General features: G+C 34.8%; 2 protein-coding genes across 2 annotated transcripts in view; one reads left to right on the forward strand and one right to left on the reverse strand.

The window, feature by feature from the left end:
* LOC121375015 (putative polypeptide N-acetylgalactosaminyltransferase 10) overlaps positions 1-18,739 on the forward strand; it is a 55,334-nt gene that overhangs the window by 12,417 nt on the left and 24,178 nt on the right. The window contains exons 5-8 of the mRNA XM_041502211.1: positions 384-561; positions 915-1,032; positions 1,766-1,876; positions 3,532-3,753. Of these exons, the coding sequence (XP_041358145.1) occupies positions 384-561; positions 915-1,032; positions 1,766-1,876; positions 3,532-3,753 (629 nt within the window). The remainder of the gene's footprint in view (positions 1-383; positions 562-914; positions 1,033-1,765; positions 1,877-3,531; positions 3,754-18,739) is intronic.
* Positions 9,175-17,709, reverse strand: LOC121375017. Its single transcript, XM_041502213.1, has 6 exons — positions 17,066-17,709; positions 16,541-16,630; positions 14,230-14,316; positions 13,674-13,824; positions 11,491-12,436; positions 9,175-9,814 (listed from the first exon to the last, which is right to left on the reverse strand). Exons 1-5 carry the CDS (start codon positions 17,144-17,146, stop codon positions 12,018-12,020), a joined length of 828 nt encoding a protein of 275 aa, XP_041358147.1. The 5' UTR covers positions 17,147-17,709; the 3' UTR covers positions 9,175-9,814; positions 11,491-12,017.

Here is an 18,739-nt window from a genome sequence, read left to right on the forward strand (position 1 = left end):
TACAACGGCAATTTCGATATAACGACAAAGTGACCCAGGGACAATCATAATCATTGTAACAAGGTCTGACTGTATACAGAAATATATGCTAGTATTACGTATTATAACATTTGTAAAACATGCTCATATTCATGTCCAGTCTTAAAATCATGACTAAATTTATACTTTGTAAGTTTTAAGTGATAAACACAGAGCCCAAATTATATTACAAAGTTTACTTCATGATCTTTATTTGTTTTGGACTATAATCACAACCTACAACTAAAAATTGCCCTAATACTCCTTTTGTTTTCATAGTAATTTCTTTACTTGTGTTACTTTTGTTTAGTTGTTTTGGTTTTTTTTTCAATATATGTCCCAATGATGATTGCTTGTGTTAACAGAACCTATAGCCCAGGACAAACGGACAGTGGTTTGCCCATTCATTGACATCATTGACTACGAAACTTTTGCTTACCGAGCCCAAGATGAAGGAGCAAGGGGAGCCTTTGACTGGGAATTCTTCTACAAACGACTACCTCTTCTAAAGTCTGATCTAGAACACCCTGCAGAACCATTTAAGTTCGTACTCATTTTATTATTTAGACAAAACAAAGCACTCCTTGTAAATTATTGGCATAAAGATGAAGTTGAATTGTAGAATTTTGTAATAATGTTTTTCTTTTCTGCAGAAATGTTAATGGAAATAATAATTTGTTTATCTGTTATGAAATGTTACAATAAACAGTACTTTTTAATATGATCTAGTAGATTCCCAGTAAAACACAGGTCATATGGTTTTGGGAAGGTGGTGGTGGTGTAATTTTGGGTCATTTACTGTTCGAAGTATTGTTTTATGAATCATATTTTGTTTAGAAAATTTAGACTAACGTAATGATTATCTGGTCAAATAAAGTTATTTTGTTTTGTTTTAGGAGCCCTGTTATGGCTGGAGGATTATTTGCAATAAATCGTGAATGGTTCTGGACACTTGGAGGCTATGATCCAGGACTTGATATATGGGGAGGAGAACAGTATGAGCTCTCGTTTAAGGTAAAGCAAACAGACAATCAGTGGAGCATGGTATATGCTGTGAAAATATTACTGGTTCAAACATGGTTCGAAAATTTATTTTATTTGAGATATTTCACAGATGAGTATAACTTAAAACAATATTAATTACTGTATGTTGTAACTGGACTTATATTTTCTTTCATACCATAACCTGATCTCAAAGATATGACACTTGCCCATTCCATTGGACTGATCTGAACATTAGCTAGAATCTGTTCTAGTCATGTGATATCCTCTTCCTTCTTTCTTCTTCATGTTTATGTTTCAGACTGATAGTACATTTCTTTATTGTTTACATTTTAAAATTTATTGTTGACATGTGATGTGAATAATGAGCCTAACAGAAGCAAGTCTGATTCAGCTGGTATCCCTTCTTTCCCAGTATGTACAAATAACAGCAAAATAAATGTAATATATCTATCATTCAATAATTCACAATACCATTTTTTTTTTTTTTAAATAAACTTTAGATTAGATATTGTTTGTATTGTACAACTTCCAATTCCAAAGCTGTTGTAGCGCACGCCTGTCCTGGGTACAAGTACCGGCCTCGGCAGGTTCCTCCATCCAGGACAGGAAAGGGTTGGGGAGGGTGAAGGAGGGACCGCCTGCACTGGCAGGTACAAGGGAGCACCAGCAGTCCAACCGTAGTTGGTAATAGGTGGGAGATTGTAGAACATTTTGACTTGTGTATTTACCTATATGATTGTAGATTTGGCAGTGCGGTGGGCAGATGGTCGATGCTCCATGTTCACGAATCGGTCACATCTACAGAAAATTTGCTCCTTTCCCTAATCCTGGAGTAGGAGACTTCATTGGACGAGTGAGTGTTTTCTTAAATTACTTTCTGGCATGTGCATCTATTCCCAGAATGACAACGTTATTAAATGTATTTTACTATTATTGTAGAATATTGGTAAGTAAATGTTTTTGAATGTTTACATTTAGAAATGTATTCTCTTTCTGCATGACACAGATGTCAAATTCAGTTCTTGTTGTGACTCTTGTTTACCCAATAATATGAATTAATGCTGAATTTGGCAAATATATTTTATTATTAAATTGCCAAAAGACTAATAAAACATTCAAATAAATATAATTATCTAAAGAGCCTTATTATGTTAAATTTTGGTTGGCTAATGGACACTTGAATTTGACTACAGATTTCCTGACAGAATTTACCAAATTACTAATAATTGTTTGGTCCAGCTTAACCGTTTCCTGTCTGTGCTCGAATGACGTCGTGGACTGAGCCTTGCTAGTCATGAAGCAGGCATACTTTATTTACATTGTTATTTGTCACGCTATTATCATATAATATGTTTATACATGTAGCTCATAAAGAGAGTGAAATTATTTATGTAAAGTTTTTTCTCTTAAACTAAAGCATGTAAAGAAAACAAATTAAAAGTTCATAAGTAATTTATAATTTTATTGGATATATTTCATAGTGGGGATGATTTCTAGGACTGACCAATTTTATGTTGAAATTGTCAATTTCACTGAAAAGGGGTTTTGTAAGTAGGTCTACTATGTCTAAAATACACAGTTTCCTATATCTGATGCCACAGATCGTTAGTTGGATCATGTTTTAGTTCACTTACGGTATAAAACGTATATGTTGACTAGTACAAACATGAAGAAATCTGATCCGCCTATCTGAAAGACTGTGACTTGCTTTCAGTTAGGGGTATCGGGTTTCTTGTTGTAGCGTTTGTACTAATCATCGACATGTAAGTTGGTTCTTATAAATGTACTAAAAAGTGATCCAACTAAAGGTATATGGCATCAGAATTAGGATACTATGTGTATTTTAGAGACAGTACTTAACGACACCTTGATCACTGAACTTGTCAAAATGGAAAAGGCCCCTATTGCTATTGTTTATGGTAAATTCGTCAATTACAACAGGAGTACATCTATGAATACATGTACATAAAGTGATTACGTCATGGTGTATGTACATTATACTATTGAGGGTGTTTATGCAACAGACAATGGCAGCTACAGTAGGTATAGTAATAGCGGCATGTCCATGATGTTATTTAATTAGCAGCACGCTGCACACTGTCACGTTACGAAAGGGTTAAACTCTGAGTGAGTTCATGTGATTTATGTATAACTAGCACTTAAAACGTACATGCACTTTAGGTATAACTAGCACTGAAAGAGTACATGCAATTTAGGTATAATTAACTGAAAAAGTACACGCAAGCACATGTGTATAATTAGCACAGAAAGAGTACATACAATTTAGGTATTACTAGCACTGAAAAAGTACATGCAATTTAGGTATAACTAGCACTGGAAGATTATATACAATTTAGGTATAAGTAGCACTGAAAAAGGACATACAATTTAGATATAACTAGCACTGAAATTTAGATATTACTAACATTGTATAACTGGTACTGTTTTATAACAGTTGGCATAACTAGCACTGTATTGCAACAGTATTATATGCATTGGTTGTTTCAGAACTATAGAAGAGTGGCTGATGTGTGGATGGATGAGTATGCGGAGTTTATCTACAAACGTAGACCTCATTACCGAAGTGTTGACCCAGGAGACATCTCAAAACAGAGAGAGATCAGGAAAAAGCTGAACTGCAAGTCATTCAAATGGTTTATAACAGAGGTTGCTTTTGACCTTGTGAAGGTTTACCCTCCAATAGAACCAAAACCAATGGCTGAAGGAGAGGTAAGTTTTTATTGTTTTTCACTTTGTACATCTTTGTATAGGCATGGAAATGAGTATAGTGTATGGTAACCAGTGTACAGGTGACCACAAAATACTGGTGTAACATATAGGTTATGATAAGTTTATCAAGTTTTGCAATATATTCCATTATTTTTAAAGTCCTCCACAGACAGACACAGTAATACTTTGTTATTCCTTCATACTCATCATACTGATATTGTATATTTAAATAAGACGTAATCACTTATCAGAATTTTTATTAATAAGACTTTGTCTGGAAAGATGTACCATTCTCAACTTTATTGACGTAATTGTCATGATGGGAACAAGGCAACAACAGTTTTATTTGTGTGGTTCCAATTGTTAAGTGCAGATCTGACAAGAATTTTATTTGACAATACTTTTATTAATGAGGCTAGTGTTTCTGTCTTGCAAGGTTGCCAGCAATCTTTTAGGTGTGACCAAAGTTTTTGTAAATGTAAAAATTTTTCTAAATTCATACCATTCTTCCATCATTAGAAGAAATGAAGAAACATTGGATAATAATTAAATTTTTGTTACATTCTTTGCAATATAACGTCATCCCATTGGTCCAGATGTATAAATGACAGTTTCTTCATTTAAGAATTGACCACAATTATTTTTTGGTTCATGCAAGTATGAATCGAAAAAACGATTACACACTGTATGTCTCCGCATAGAGGGTCGTACAAAGAGTGTGCACATTGTTTTTTCAGTTCATACTTTAATGAACCAAAAAATAACCGGTCAATTTTTATAATTAAATTTATATGCATACTTTAATAATACATAACTGAATTTATTTTGTTTAGCTGTAGTATTGTTTGTGTAAACTTCATTGATACTTATATCGCGTAGGAATGCAAATGTTCATTCACTATTATTTGAATCAGGTAATTTTTAAATGACATCATTTGGTAAATGACGTCATTTTGATAAACAAGTATATGGATCATTTTTTGTTATATTGGAAAGAATTGTCCAATTCGTGTTTAGTTTATATATGTGAATGAAGAGAACATTTACACTGTCGAGGGAACCATTAATTTTTGTCAACAGCTTTAGAACAACCCTTATAAGTAAGTTTCAGGTGTGAACGTACCTACATTTCTTTGGCCACTGAACGAGTCTTATGTCATTAGCGAAGAAGTGTTATTGGTTTTTTTAATTATCAATGCGTTTTTCATTTATTTATCATATAAAAAAGTGTACTATTTTGTGGTATCTGTGTTACAATGTTATTGCTTTTGTATCTTCAAAATATCTAAATATGGATGCCTGAATAATCTGGTTTGTTACACAGAAGTAGTGGGAATCAGCCATGTGTATGTGTGTGTGGGGTGCGGGGGTGGGTGTTGGTGTTGGTAGGCATGACTTAAATGTTTTCAGTTCATCGAGATATGAACGAAGGAAAGTAGGCACCTCTGGACCAATCAGATTGCCTTAAAGTGTATAAATGCGAAGAAAATTTAATTATTTTCATGTGGTGAACAGATTACGAAATGCATACGCAAAATTCAACAACTTGAGTCTGAATCTGGTAGGCAACAGGATACTAGTATACGCAATACACAGTACTTGAAAAATATTAGCATGCACCGCGTGCACCCAGTTTTAAAAGTTACATGCACACGCAAAAATCAGCATGCACCGGTGCATGTACTAACACTGCATTTCGAGCCCTGGTATGAATTTTTTTTTTATCAGCAAACTTATGTAAGAACGGCTTTGCCGATTCACACAATTTGCCAGTTATTTTTTTTGTTCATTAACGTAAAAGAAATAACAGACAATCGTTAAATAAAAATAATAATAAAAATCTAGAGTCCATGCCTAGAATTAACTCTCAGAAAATTGATTTGACAAGTTTTAATCTTAAGTAGTGGTTTAAGCCATAAATGACTCCAAAATAATTTTGTTACATACATACATACATACATACATTACTTACATACTCTATTGCTCTGCTGATAATAATTCCAGACAAGAAATTCCAAATTAGGAGAACACTACCACAAACCTATCAACACAAAAACAAATAATAAAGCTACATGATGAATCATATGGGATGAGGGCCTTCCATCATTGGGCAAGTATGAGGCGAGGGCCTTCCATCATTGAGCAAGTATGAGGCAGGGCCTTTTATCATTGAGCAAGTATGAGACGAGGGCCTTTTATCATTGGGCAAGTATGAGGTGAGGGCCCTCCATCATTGGGCAAGTATGAGGTGAGGGTCTTCCATCATTGGGCAAGTATGAGGCGAGGGTCTTCCATCATTGGGCAAGTATGAGGCGAGGGCCTTCCATCATTGGGCAAGTATGAGGTGAGGGCCTTCCATCATTGGGCAAGTATGAGGCGAGGGCCTTCCATCACTGGGCAAGTACAAGGCGAGGGCCTTCCATCACTGGGCAAGTACGAGGCGAGGGCCTTCCATCACTGGGCAAGTACGAGGCGAGGGCCTTCCATCATTGGGCAAGTACGAGACGAGGGCCTTTCATCATTGGGCAAGTACGAGGCGAGGGCCTTCCATCATTGATCTAGTATGAGGGGAGGGCCTTCCGTCATTGGGCAAGTACGAGGTGAGGGCCTTCCATCATTGGGCAAGTACGAGACGAGGGCCTTTCATCATTGGGCAAGTACGAGGCGAGGGCCTTCCATCATTGATCTAGTATGAGGGGAGGGCCTTCCATCATTGGGCAAGTATGAGGCGAGGGCCTTCCATCATTGATCTAGTATGAGGGGAGGGCCTTCCATCATTGGGCAAGTACGAGGCAAGGGCCTTCCATCATTGGGCAAGTTTGAGGCCATTGCAAACATGTGATTAAGTGAGAGGCTGCACATGTATAAGTTTAACCCATCAGTGATCAGGTTCTTTTTGGAGTTTTAACTAGTACTGGATGGAACAAGTCATGTGTGCCATATGTATAGTTTTAGCCCATATATGTTAAGGTTCTGGTTGGAGTTTTAGCCAGACCTGTCAACCTTTAGTCAAGAGAAAGCAGGAAGTGTGTGTTGAAAAAACAGGAGATTTTTTAAATGCACACAATTTAGCACAAAATTGCAAGATTTTAAAATTATTACAATAAATTATATGAACACTACATAATGTCATATATACTTGTCAACCTTAGATCTTGGCATTAAAAAAAATTAATTAAAACAAAAATATATATATATATACTCTTCAAAAAAAGAAACGCAAAAGGGTACAAATGGGTTATAACTCCGATTTTATGTTTCCTACCGGTTCATGCTTTGTGAATATAAGGTCATTGCATGTCCCAAACACATTCCCACGGTTACATTCGATAAAACGCAGCTACTGTACAATAAAGTTCCAAAATGTGAATATTCGCAAAAACGCAGCCACGTGCAAACCATGTCACCACTGCACGTGCGTTGTCTGCACGTGCAACATGAACACCGACAGTATAAAAGTGCAGGGTGTTCGCTTGCCTGGCCTCTGTATCTGGCCGACAGTTGACAATCCAGGACATGCCACGTCTCAGTGAACCGCAGAGAAACAATGCCATCGGCCGACTAGATGCAGGCGAATCCAGAACGGCCGTTGCCAGGGCATTCCATGTGTCCCCAAGCACCATCTCCAGACTGTGGGACCGTTACCAGCAACATGGATCAACACGTGACCTCCCTAGATCCGGTCGACCACGGGTCACTACCCCCGGGCAGGACCGCTACATCCGGGTACGCCACCTTCGGGAACGATTGACTACTGCCACCTATACAGCCGCAGCAATACCAGGTTTGCGCAGGATATCCGACCAGACGGTACGGAACCACCTACGTGAGGTAGGAATTCGTGCCAGACGTCCAGTTCGAGGTGTCATCTTAACACCACAACACCGTCGACTCCGACTGCAGTGGTGCCAGATTCATCGACAATGGCCTCAACTGCGATGGAGACAGGTGTGGTTCAGTGACGAGTCCCGATTTCTGCTCCGACGTCATGATGGAAGATGTCGCGTGTATAGGCATCGTGGTGAACGTTATGCGGCAAACTGCGTGCAGGAAGTGGACAGATTCGGCGGGGGTAGTGTCATGGTGTGGGCAGCCATCTCACACACTGGCAGAACTGACCTGGTCCACGTGCAGGGCAACCTGAATGCACAGGGCTACATTGACCAGATCCTCCGGCCACACATCGTTCCAGTTATGGCCAACGCCAACGCAGTGTTCCAACATGACAACGCCAGGCCTCACACAGCACGTCTCACAACGGCTTTCCTACAGAACAACAACATTAATGTCCTTCCTTGGCCATCGATATCACCGGATTTGAACCCAATTGAGCATCTATGGGACGAGTTGGACCGACGCCTCCGACAGCGACAACCACAGCCCCAGACCCTGCCCGAGCTGGCAGCAGCCTTGCAGGCCGAGTGGGCCACCATCCCCCGGGACGTCATCTGTACTCTGGTTGCTTCAATGGGCAGGTGGTGCCAGGCAGTTGTCAACACACGCGGAGGCCACACCCGGTATTGACTCCAGATGACCTTGACCTTGGTGGTGTGTCCTATCACTTACTCACAATGGACTAGAGTGAATTGTGAACAATCCTGCAACATTTGGTAATTATCGGACTCACCATTCAATAATTAAATCAATTCTCCAAATGTTACGACAATGTGGTTTTGCGTTTCTTCTTTTGAAGAGTATATATACATTATATTATTCTCTTTTTTTTTTTTTTTAAGTTTAAATTTTATGATGATTTAATACATATTTTTAAAAATAACTCTTTTATCCATAAATGTTAAGAACACAAGACATTTAAACATTAATTAGTATATTTACGGTATTACACTTACAGATTACATTACATCATCATTTGTGGTTTGTGTATCGAAATCGTGTGAAATATACTGGAATTATACCCATTTTTGTGAGTAACTTTATGTCAAACACAACTCCATCTGTGTTTTTAGGGTTGACAGGTCTGGTTTTAGCTACTACTGGATGGAACAAGCCAAGCTTTATGCTATGCTATATTGAAAAAGGGTGGAAAACAGATATTGATCAAACACAGTCTGCTGTAACCCCCAAAAAGACATTTATACCTCAAAACCTATAGTTCATTCCATCCTCCTACATATTTTTTATTCTAAATAATTTCAATTTTGTTTGATCTAAGAAGAAAAGTAAAAGTGTTTTGGGCGAAACATGCAGTAATAAACTCTGGATTGTATACTAGTTGTTTTTTTCATCTTGAAACAAATTTTATATAAAATTTTATATTGAAATTAGTTTCTGGCCTACTTCGTAATTCACCCGAATCATTTTTGTATACCCTCGGCATAATCCCGAATGTTTTCAAATCACTAGCATGATTTTGCAAGTAAGGTTTTGATTAGTCGAATGAAAGGTTAACTGGACATGAGCTCAAACGGGGTGCTGTTAGATCCACAGGTACTAGTAATTAACCAGTGGAGCTAATTTTAATTAGATTGATTTAATGTCATCTATGGAACAATTTTCATTTCAAATTCACAGAAAATTTGCACATCTTCATCTTTACGAATGAGCTTAAGACTGTTCATAGGTCATTCATGAATACAAATTTGGTATTTTGATTTTCCTGTCTCTACACAAATTTTTGATTCATCAGCAGTAAAAAAAATTAAAGAAATCAAAGCCAGGTTATTTACATGTGCTGGCCATGTGCTTAAAAAGTATTGGTCACAAGTTGAACAATGTGTGTCAAGATTTTTATTAATCAATTGGTTAATGTGTGTATGTAACAGTCGGTAGTATTAGTACACTATAGAACATAATAGTGTTCAATTTGCGTCTCATATTCATTATCGGCTTCACAAGTAATTGAATTCATATATTCCCAGGTATAATCACTGTTGTCTAAGTTGCTTATAGTGATGGTAGCCATGGTAACATGGTTTGCTGAGAATCTTTCTACACTGATGTTGTCATCATCAGTCTTGGTGAGATCATTCTCAAACCCATTTTTGATGACTCTGAGGTTTGGAGTTGGAATACCTCTTGCTCCACACTTAAATGTCAGACTCTGAAATACATAATGTGTATATTATTTGCATTATAGCTATCATTTCTGCTATCTTTTCACATACCGGTGTAATAGCCCAAAATATACCCCTGCCCGGGGTATAAACTGGACTAGCCCAGAATATACCCAGAATAGTCTGTATTTCAATGTCCAGAGGGGTTTTTTTTTCATCATAATTTATATATTTTGGGCTAGAGAATATCGAAATATCTCCTAAAATGACTAATCTGTGATAGTTTTATTTTTATGAAAGCAATAGTTGCTTTTCTTTTAAAGCGTTTATTATTATTATTTATTATTTATTTTATAAAAATGAGAGTTAGGGTTAGGGGTATAAAACAGGCTAGCCCACTTTAACCCCGGGTATAGTTTGGCGGGGGGTATATTTTGGGCTGTTACACCGGTATGTATAATTTAAAACAGAAAATTCAAGAGTGATCTTAAATAGATTTGTAAGCTACATGTATCTTATCCTAAATCATCAAAATCCTCTATCAAAAACTATCCCATTTTACTTCAGTCACATTTTAAAGACTCTTGTGCTGGGGTATCATTAAACATTGATTGATTCATTCAATTCATTCATTCATTTATTTTTAAGAAATGCACATGTGTTTGGTGGTGGTTGCAATCTTCAGAAGAATTAGACAGCAATATCTGTTTTATGAGAATCTAGCACATTTTAAAGTATGACTAGCAGGTGGTCTAGAGAGTGAAAAGAGAAACTATGTGTTACAAATTATCTTTCTAAACAATTATAAAAATATATCAGTCAGGGGTGCAGAAAGTACCTGCCCGCTTGCTAAATGCAAGTGAAAATTCTGACTGATGAGTTAAAAAATGCAACTAACAGTCCGGCGGGTGATCTGTTGGGGTTTCTGACAAAATTTTATTTATTTATTTTATTTTAAATATATATATATATTTTTGCATTGAATCGGCAACTCCGTGTCAGCTATGTCAGAATTCCAAACCATTCAAACAAACAGTTCAGAATGATGACGAAATACAAAATGGTACATGTACCATACTGCCAATAGACTACTTCAGAGTTCCGAACTGCACAAACAGAACCATACCAAAATGGCCCAAACAAAAACGGAACCAAATTGGATAAAATGGAACCTAGCGTTGGCTTAAACGGAAGCACAAAATTAAATGTATGGCTAAAACGGCATTAAAGACATGCAATATTTACATTATTCTACATTTAATAATGATGGATTACATCCAATAGCCAATGATTAATAAATCAATGTGCTCTAGTGGTGTTGTTAAACAAAACAAACTTTAACTTTAGAAAACAAAACAAAATCTAAATCTTGTACAACTACAATTAAGTGATGAAGCATTGCCAATACAGTGTTGAAATTGGAAATGGTGGATCTCAACAGAATTTAGTTTCATTTTTATTACATAGTAGACATAGGAATGTGCGATAAACAAAAAAAACGTATTGCTTGTATTAACAATGCCTTTGTAAGTTAAAGTTTGAACAAGTGTTTAATAAATGAGATCAAAACACTGCATTTTTTAAAGTAAAACAAAATATTAAATTAATCCAGTACAGATTATATTAAAGATTAAACTATTTTACTAAATCACAAAACATATTATTATTTTTGGATTGCTATGTAAGTTATCTAGAATAATGAAAAAAACCCATGCACAGTCACCGTTTTAGTTTGGTTGACAATTCCAGAAGTGTTCAGAATTCTGATGTGCTCTCTCATTGTGAGTGTTACTTGGGTGGAAGCTGCTACTGGTGTCCCAGTTAAACACTGGTACTCGCCTTCTTTGTCAAGAGTCATATTTTCAACAAGGAAGAATGAATGATGAAAATAACCCACAGTCTTCTGGATTGCTGGGAACTCTGGGTTGAGACCATCTTGATTGACCAGCTGGATAGGATCTGGATCTGTCCTGGTGTCAACAGCTGTGCATGTAATAACACATTTGTCATGTTTTTGACATCCACAGAGTGATTTTTCTTTGTTTGGAACAAAACCAACAAACCTGTCTGGAAATGGTCCTGTGTCCTCTGCTTGTTTTAGTATTATGCCACGGAATTCACTAACATATGTTATTAAACTGTCTTTTACTGACCATGTAGCTACAAAGAAATATAAAATTCCTCCAGCATCAAGTTTTCCTGTGTCAATTTTATACAGGTATGTGATACTAGTATTTGTATCGGACTTGATCAATTTTTCCACTGAAATAGAATTTTTTTACTTTCATCTTTATATTGTGTTATTACAACCACTGATTGTGGGGTAGAAGATTGGTTTGTTGTAATAAAATACCACTGGGGATCTTGAATTCTGTAATCTGATTCATCTGCTTCACCAGCCAATGATACTGTGACATTAAATGTTAGGATATCACCAACTGTGTAAGATACCTCTTTTCCATCTGTGATTACTTCCATCTCTACTGGTGGCACTTGTTGTTCCATCGAAACAGTTCTATTATTTTCTGGTAAAATCAGATCGAGAGAAATGTAATCCAGTTCAGTTTGGAAAGAAACCATTATGCCAAATTTTTGTGTCTTGGAAGTCAAAAGGGTTGTTTTCCCATGCTTTCCATCAAATTCATTTGTTATGACATCAGTTTTGGTTGCTGCAAAAGTAAAGTCCATAATATGCATATTTGAAGAAAATTATTATGGTTATTTCTACGGTTTAGTATGCATAGTAATCAGGGTGTTAGTTATGTTTCGAAGTTGGAGCCTGCTAGTAGGTGACCATATTAAGCACATTCTTAAAAAAGTACTTACTCAGTAATGTAATATTCTCCCATCCCTGGCTATGCAAGACAGACTCATTCCATGATGTCAACCCATACAGAATAAATCTGTCTTGTATAGCCTATAACGTCATTGCTTTAACGTTGTTGGTAATATATGACATCATATTAATGCAAGTTGGTTTTAGATCGATATTTTATTAATAAAAACTATCTTATTAATTTGTAGTGTTAAATTATATTTAACACATTAAACAGACGTGACAAATATGATAGTGTAGTTTATTTATGATAAAATTGTCAGATAAAGCAGTTTATTTTTCAGCCATCTTTGTTTGTATAAAGTAATGGTTTATTTATCTAATGGATAGGAGAAAAAGACTCCATTATATGCAGTTATGTGGAATAGAAAAAGTACACCCTCGGTTGTGAAAATTTTGACCTTGGGACTTGACAAGCCTCATCCCCGGTTGAAATTTCCACCACCTTGGGTGTACTTTTTCTTTTCCACATGACCACATATGATTGAGTCTATTAGTATATAATGTAACTGACATATTTGTATGATTTTTTTTAAGCAACTAGGACAACCAGCAAACCAAGTTAGGTTGTGCCCACATTATGAAACATTAATTCAGTACAACTGGAAAATTCACTAGCACACTTGAAATACTACCTTCTGTTAAATGTAATACACTTTGATAACCATGTTTAAGGTTAAACATCACCATTAATTATTCCATGCAGTTCAATACAATTTATAAGTCAAAATATAGTCTGTGAAAAATACAGCTGTTGAGAGGGTCATGTGACAGGGCCCTACATGGCGAGTAAATGGCCCCTATACTGACCACCATCTCGTGTTGCTGTTATACAAGTGGCACCATACCTGTTGCACAGTTGTTATCACTTAGTACTACATATCACAAGTTACCTCAAACCAATGGATTATTGAAATACCACAGAGGTCAACTTACATTGATTTCGAAAAGCATATCAGAATTTTGTAGTATTTTTTTTATGAGGAACTATTTCCTAAACTGGATTATATTAAGCTGCTACAGCAAGTAACGAAACGACAAGGTGTGTTGCCTTGAAATTCACATCTTACACATAATGTCTTCATAATGATACATTGTAGTTTCTTGCGACCACAGCACCAAGGGTTCTGATGGTGATTCATATTCTACAACAAACAAAATACTGTCAGCAGTTGTTTCAGCCCGAGTGGTTTTGGCTTGCAGCGTGATACTGTGTTCAGTCTGTAATAAAATACAAATACGTGCAGCCTATGAAATTTTATTCATACATAGAGACAAGATAAAGATAAGAAAACATTCTATGCGTAACAACATTAATGAAAACTGTAAATACACTACACACAGTTGCTGACTAATTATTCCATATAAATTGTCATTACATTGGTTCTTTTTCTGGGTATAGTAACTGTAAAATATATTGATATTTTGCATATATTTTTTGTAATTTAAATTTTTTTTAAATATAGCTCAGTTGGTTGTGACTAACACATACTTGCAACAGTACTAAGAAATAATTTTCAATAAATGAAAAAAAATATACCCTACTGAATCTCAAAATTTCTTGATTTGTGTTTATTTAAAATTTAAATACATTATTAGATGTTGTTAATGGAATTATATTCTTACTGGTGAACTGTCAACATGTGTCACTATCTCTTGCTCTTTGGGCAAGTCATTGAAACTGCTGCATAAAGTTCTTAGTCCTTCTGTGATCTAGAGAAAACATGTAATCTGTGTAATAATTAAATACAAGATTAGAATCAAGTGAACACCTTCAGGATTTAAATTAGTGAACAATATTTAATGTGATTCTACGATGTATACTCAACAAATTAATTAAGGGCAAGTAGACTTTTTTTGTAATTTTTTACAAGTATGTTAGCAACTTTTGATTTCAGATGATTGTTTGAGTAACTTTTGACCAATGTTAACAATATAAAACCAAAAACAAATGTACTGTATTTGTACTAAATGAAAAATGCTGAAAATATCAACTGGCCATTACTTAATTTTTTTTAGTATATAATGATATACTGTAAACTGGGGAAAATATGCCTGCATATTAATTTTGCATTGTTTGTGTCCAACCTGAAGTCACAAAATTTATATACACACATTATTTTTCAGGTTAGAGTCTGCTTAACTAGTAAACCAAAAACTAAAGGAAACAAAATATAGTCATAATTATCTTTCAATTTATTGATATAGCAGACATGTTCCTTTTGGCCAATGATGACTACTAATGTCTATTTACTCACATTTATTCTGAATTGCTAGACACTACATGTAATTAAATTATTCCAGCCTTCTCCAACCTGTGATAAAAATTTCATGTATACACTTTAGTACTTTTGTTCTGGAAATGAAACTCAAAATAAGGTTACCTTATTGAACAAGCTATACTTAAGTTGTTTTGGGGTTTTTTCTTTACTTAGGACATAATATCAGTGTGTTTCGTTGTTTTATCACAAAATTTTGATTATACACCATCCCATAGACAGGACAGTACATACCATGGTGATATACTAGTTATGGTGTGCTGGCTGAAATGAGAAATAGCTCAATGGATCCACCAATGGAGATCGATCCTAGACTGACCGTGCATCAAGCAAGTGCCCTACCACTGGGCTACGTCCCACCCCTTCACCGAAACATATACTTGTGATTCTGACTTTTGAATGACAAAAATCTAGATTTATCCTAGAGTGTTTACTATTTGTTTGGTCAAGCATATACACCATTATTACTACTTTCCCTGACACAATAATAAAGAAAGGTTTACTAAACTTAAAATATTATGCTTTATCCTTTATTTCCACAATCCATTCACAAAATTAAAGGTTATGGTGAATTAGGTCACTCACAAATGATTATAACCAGTGTAGAGTGTTACAGTGTTATGTCTTCATTCATTACTTTTGAACTCGAACTAACAGGTTCAACAAAATTAATTACTATTTATTGCTTCAGGTATTTAATTCTCTCTTTTTTCTAAAAGTTTTTTGATATAGGAATAATGTTGATGAACAAGAATACAGAAAGATTACGAAGCAAGATATGAAACTTGTAAATGGAAATTATTCCTCCTTTAATTTCCTATGTTTTTTCAATAAAAACAATATTTGGGACAAAACTAGGAATACAAAATATATACAGGTTTAGTCCATTTCAACAAATGTCTTTGTAGCGTGATAATTTTTATTATAATACAGGACTATATGAGATAAGAGTGCCTATATGTGACTGAAATAAATCCCCAGACAGATGAGAAAACTATTTTTTTGTTAATTAAGTTTGTTAACCACTGAAATTCAAATTTTGGTGTATTACATTTTTAAAAATGTTTCAGTTGATGTCCGACTTTTAAGCAGGATTTCAATAATGCAGATGTGAAAGATCCAATGTTTGTCACATTTTTTAAAGTTTCATTTGGTGGCTATTTTTAGAAGCAAACATTTGGGATTAGTCAAAATTGGTAAATCGTCATAACTTACCTTTTGAAACACATTCTTACAGCATTTTTTTGCAACAAAAACGCATTGGAGTTTTTTTGTACTTTATTTTGAGTAAAATCATTAAATTTTAAAATTGCCTGCCCTTTGTAAATCTACAGCCATTTTGGCTCTTTGGTTGATCGAAATTGGAATTTGATTACAGATTTTCTGAACTCATTAATCAAATTGATAATAATTTTTGATTTGGCAGATTAAACCTTAATGAACCATATTGTTACTCAGAATGGCTTGTTTATATCCTTTAGTCTTGTTATTTCGTGAAATCAACAAACTTTTCAAAATATTATCGGATTACATTTTTTAAAATATGTTACAAATTTTGATTGTATATATTATTGCATTTGCATGTGATAAAATTTAAAAATTTAATCCAAACTTTGGAGTAAATTGCTTACTTGATATGAAAATATTTTAACTCTTACCTGTTCAAGCTTTTGATTCTTTTCCTTCAAGTTTTGAATAATTTTGTTGTATTTTTCAACAAGTGCATCATGACTTTGTCCTGAAAGTTCCTATTGAAACAAAATTAATTTAGTTATAGTCTGTAGCATTGTAGAATTGAAAACCTAACCAGACAACTTATCTAGATTTTGGAGCCAGAATATGTAAGTTTCATATTCAACAAGTTGATGTGTTCATATTCAATAAGTTTGTAAGATCATGTGTGTTATGCATAGAAACTAATGAAGATCATTTCTCAAAACTTAATAAATGCTTTAAAAGTGCTAAAATATACTGCACTATGTTTACAAAATCAAACATCAGAGTTTCTTTTTGTAAAACATTTGATTTTCAGTCATAAAAACATTTGACTTTTAGTAAAAAAAAAAATATATATATATATTTATATTATATTATACAGTTATGTTTCATGTACAAAGTTGAGGCTTATATAAAACTAGACGAGAAACACTTAGCTGTTGCATCAATGTTTATAAGTTACTTACAACTGAATCTTCAGCATGCGATGAGCAAACGGCAAACAGAATGATACAAACACTACAAAATAGTAGTGACATGTTGCACATTATGAAACTACAGCATCCCACAGACTAATGCTGAATCGAATTGTTTCACTGAATATTTGTCCTTCAATTTGCACACTTATATACTTACAGTACATACGTAGTTAGTTAATGTTCCAATTAATTACAGAAATTGGTATGAAAATAAAGGATGTTTATCATTATGTTTGACTGTGACTCACCAGATAAACAGAAAATGGTATTTGCTTAATATATACAATATATACATAACAGAAAAAGTTCCTGTTTACCAAGTAAAATGGTCTCAAGCCAACTGCAAAGTTTGTAGATGGTTGAAATTTGACAAAGATTTCCAAATAATATAAAACATTGACAAAGGTACACACATCATCATTTTATTTAATTTATTGGTGGACAGACTAATTCAAAAATTGATGATTCAGACTTTTGAGTCCTACTTCCAGGCATTGAAAGAAGCATTGTTTTGTAATCCATGAACAAGTTACTACAAACTACAGATCCGATAACAAAGGTTACAGTGGTAAACTGTTCGCCTGATGCACGGTTGGTTTAGGATTGATCCCCATCAGTGGGCCCATTGGACTATTTCTTATTCCAGCCAGTGCACCAAAGGCAGTGGCATGTGCTATCCTGTCTAGGATGGTGCATATAAAAGACCCCTTGTTACTAATACAAAAATGTAGCGGGTTTTCTCGCTAAGACTTTATTTCATAATTACCAAATGTTTAACATCCAATTAGTCCATGGGCCAGATCCCGAAATTTAATGAATTGGTATCACCTGGGTGGGGGCTTTTAATAGCCCTATGCCTGTAGTTAATAAATTAGTAAGGAGTAGCTTTTTGGTGGATATCACCCCATAGTCACAGTGAGGTGAGGACAAATTCTGGTATGCTATTTTGTAGTAGGGATAATCAAATGTATTCTAACTTTGCAACCAACGGACATATCCACACAAATTAGCACTCAAAATGTTTATATTAAACCCCTCTACACACTGATATACAATATATACAAATTGGTATAATAATTAGGTCACCAGAGGTCAAAAGGCCATGACATTTTGTTGATTTAAAAATCCAACACTTTGGCATTAATGGTTCTACTGCTTCATGTACGAGGGACATTTCAACTCAACTGCTTAGAATGTGAATGACAGACACCCTGTGAGTAATTAAAGGGTCATTGTTAAATTGTTTTGAAAAAAATGTGCCATCACAACAAATCACAGAAAGTCATATTTACAAAACTAACAAAAGTGTAAAAAACCCATAATTACTTTGCAGACAGTCAACAGATCCTTACACATTACCTGTAACAAATTGAAAATATTTTACCATTGCCTTAGATTTCAATTTTTAAAAGGGACCATTTAATCTAACTTAGAGTTTTGATGGTAATGCATGTAGTTATATCATCCACAATATTACTAGATGGATTGTTTTAATAAAAGAAATGAAATATATAGACTTATTGAGGAACCATGCTGGAATGACTAAATTGTGAGTCTTACCATCATTTTGCTTTTGTATTACTCTGTTCTCATTAAAAAGAGGAAAATGTTTGTCCATTGCTTAAAGCCCCACTTCTCACTGTCACGATTATGCTCCCGACT

This window comes from Gigantopelta aegis, chromosome 6, assembly GCF_016097555.1.
Source record: "Gigantopelta aegis isolate Gae_Host chromosome 6, Gae_host_genome, whole genome shotgun sequence".
Taxonomy (NCBI): Eukaryota; Metazoa; Mollusca; class Gastropoda; order Neomphalida; family Peltospiridae; genus Gigantopelta; species Gigantopelta aegis.